Source organism: Actinia tenebrosa, unplaced genomic scaffold (assembly GCF_029948245.1).
Source record: "Actinia tenebrosa isolate PJP-AT-01 unplaced genomic scaffold, QUT_ActTen_1.0 PGA_scaffold4__44_contigs__length_22323623, whole genome shotgun sequence".
NCBI lineage: Eukaryota > Metazoa > Cnidaria > Anthozoa > Actiniaria > Actiniidae > Actinia > Actinia tenebrosa.
Window position 1 is genome coordinate 9,849,420 of NW_028292581.1, and position 2,071 is coordinate 9,851,490.

General features: G+C 42.9%; 1 protein-coding gene across 1 annotated transcript; it reads right to left on the reverse strand.

Moving 5' to 3' along the window:
• Positions 1-401: 401 nt before the first annotated feature.
• On the reverse strand, positions 402-2,071 carry LOC148907021 (uncharacterized). The gene is made up of 2 exons (XM_089036689.1): positions 1,924-2,071; positions 402-1,802 (listed from the first exon to the last, which is right to left on the reverse strand). The coding sequence occupies exon 2, from the start codon at positions 1,786-1,788 to the stop codon at positions 535-537; it is 1,254 nt and encodes a 417-aa protein (XP_088892815.1). The 5' UTR covers positions 1,789-1,802; positions 1,924-2,071; the 3' UTR covers positions 402-534.

Consider the following 2,071-nt stretch of genomic DNA (forward strand, 5'->3'; position numbering starts at 1 on the left):
TTCGAAGAAACGAGACGACCGGTTTGGTCAGTTTTGTAAATATTCTTGGTGCTGTATTTAGACCAAAGGGGAGACCTTCGAATGCGTAGCATTTGTTGTCCCACAAAAATCTCAGGTATTTTTGAGAAGATTTGTGAACTTGTATTGATAGGTACGCGTCCTTCAGATCTATAGACGTCATAAAGTCCCCCTTCCTTAGGATTGTTTTTAAGCACGATATGTTTTCCATTTGAAAGTGGGAGTTCTGTATGAAATGATTGAGATGACTCAGATCTATGACTGGTCTGAAGGATCCTCCTTTTTTGGGCACCAAGAACAAGCGGCTGTAAAAGCCTGGTTCGTTTGGGGAGGGGTCCACATAGATTGCTCCCATATTCAGGAGTCTTTGAATCTCTGCGTCTAATAACGGTTTTGTTTGTTCTGTTGATTTTGTCACAACTGGAATTCTTTGAACTGGAACACAACGAAAGGGAATTTGATACCCTGTAACAATGTCTAGGATTTCTTGGTCTGAGGTTATTTCCCTCCATTTGTTTAGGAATCTGTTGATTCCCGATTTGTCCCCTTTGAGGGGCGAAAGGACCGGTAGTTTTTTGAGCGGCTACTTTGGTATTTGGAAAAACCGCGCGACTGGTTGGACTGCTTGGACCTTTGATTGTAATTAGATTTACGATTTGGTTGTTGGTTTTTAGTGGGGACTGAGAGATTTTTGGCTAGACCCCTACTAAGTTCTGCCTGTTTAGAGGCTAAGGTGGGAAAATCTTCACCGAAAAGCATAGTTTTGGCATTAGGCAAAGGTTCATCTGCCAGGTTAATTTTTTCCTTGTTAATAGTCGCTAGGACCCTTTTCCTGCGAACAGTTGAAAGGAGATAATTTGAAGAGCCTAGTAAGCATAAGGCTTGTTCTAAAATACTCTTAACCTCGTCAGGTGACACTGCTTTCCCCGATGAGAGGGCATCGTGTAAGCAACAAAGTGGACCTGTGGTGTTTAGCAAAGCTCTTTGAGCCAAACATAGGTCTTTATCACGATTCTGGACAAATCTTTTTATTTGTGGATTGTTTATTTGGTTTACAACTGAGGTATCTAGAGTGGGTGCCCTTAGGCAATCAAGTGAGGGAACACTGAAGTTTTCAAGAATGTCTGACACCTGGTCATGGCTTAATTTCTTCCTAAAGTGCTTATCTAGGAAGGTTGATAGCCCCTTGGTTGGTTCCCAGGAGGATGGTGTGGCCCCAGGGTCATACATTTCATCATCTATTAGCGTATTCTCGCCTTTTGTTGAAGCAGTTTCAGTTCTTGGAGACTCGGAGCCTGGATTGAGTAGCTTATCAGTCGAGCTTGGTGGTCTATCCTCCGAGTTTGGTGGCTTGACAGCCGAGCTTGGTGGCTTATTAGCCGAGTTTGGTGGCTTAATAGCCGAGTTTGGTGGCTTAACAGCCGAGTTGGGTGGCTTTTCAGCCGAGTCTGATGGGGACTGTGTCCCTTCTTGATCTTCTGGGAGATCGTAGTCCAGGTCTGTGTCTTCTGCTTGGACTGAGAGCAGATCATTGTAATCTATCTCGGTGTGTTTTGGCGGGAAATATTCCATGTTAACTTCGAGAGTTGAGATACGCTTATTCGTCTTTGAAATCGCTTCTTGGATTTCCTTCAGTGTTGAGAAGACTGAATTTATATCCTTTTGGTCCACTTGGGATGTTTTTTGTCGTTTGCTATGCCTAGAGCTTGTTGATTCGGACGAACTGTCCGTGTGGCGGGAAGAATGTTTAGATCGTTTACGAGAAGACATTGTAGCAACTAGAGCTAAAAATTCAAAAATATTACAAGCAATTGTATCCCGAATGGGATTATTTATGATTCTGGGTATAGGAGTAGGCTAAAAGGTATAAAATAGAGGATAAAAACACGGTTAGTAACCACTTACCTTATCGTACGTCCGAAGCACAGCAGAAAAAGATGAAAAGTACTATGTGACTTCGCACTTAGTGCAGCACGGGATTCTGGGATTACGTCATCAATATTTAAACTCTAGGGGAGTGGAGTGCGTTAAAATGTGGTCCGAAGCACAAATG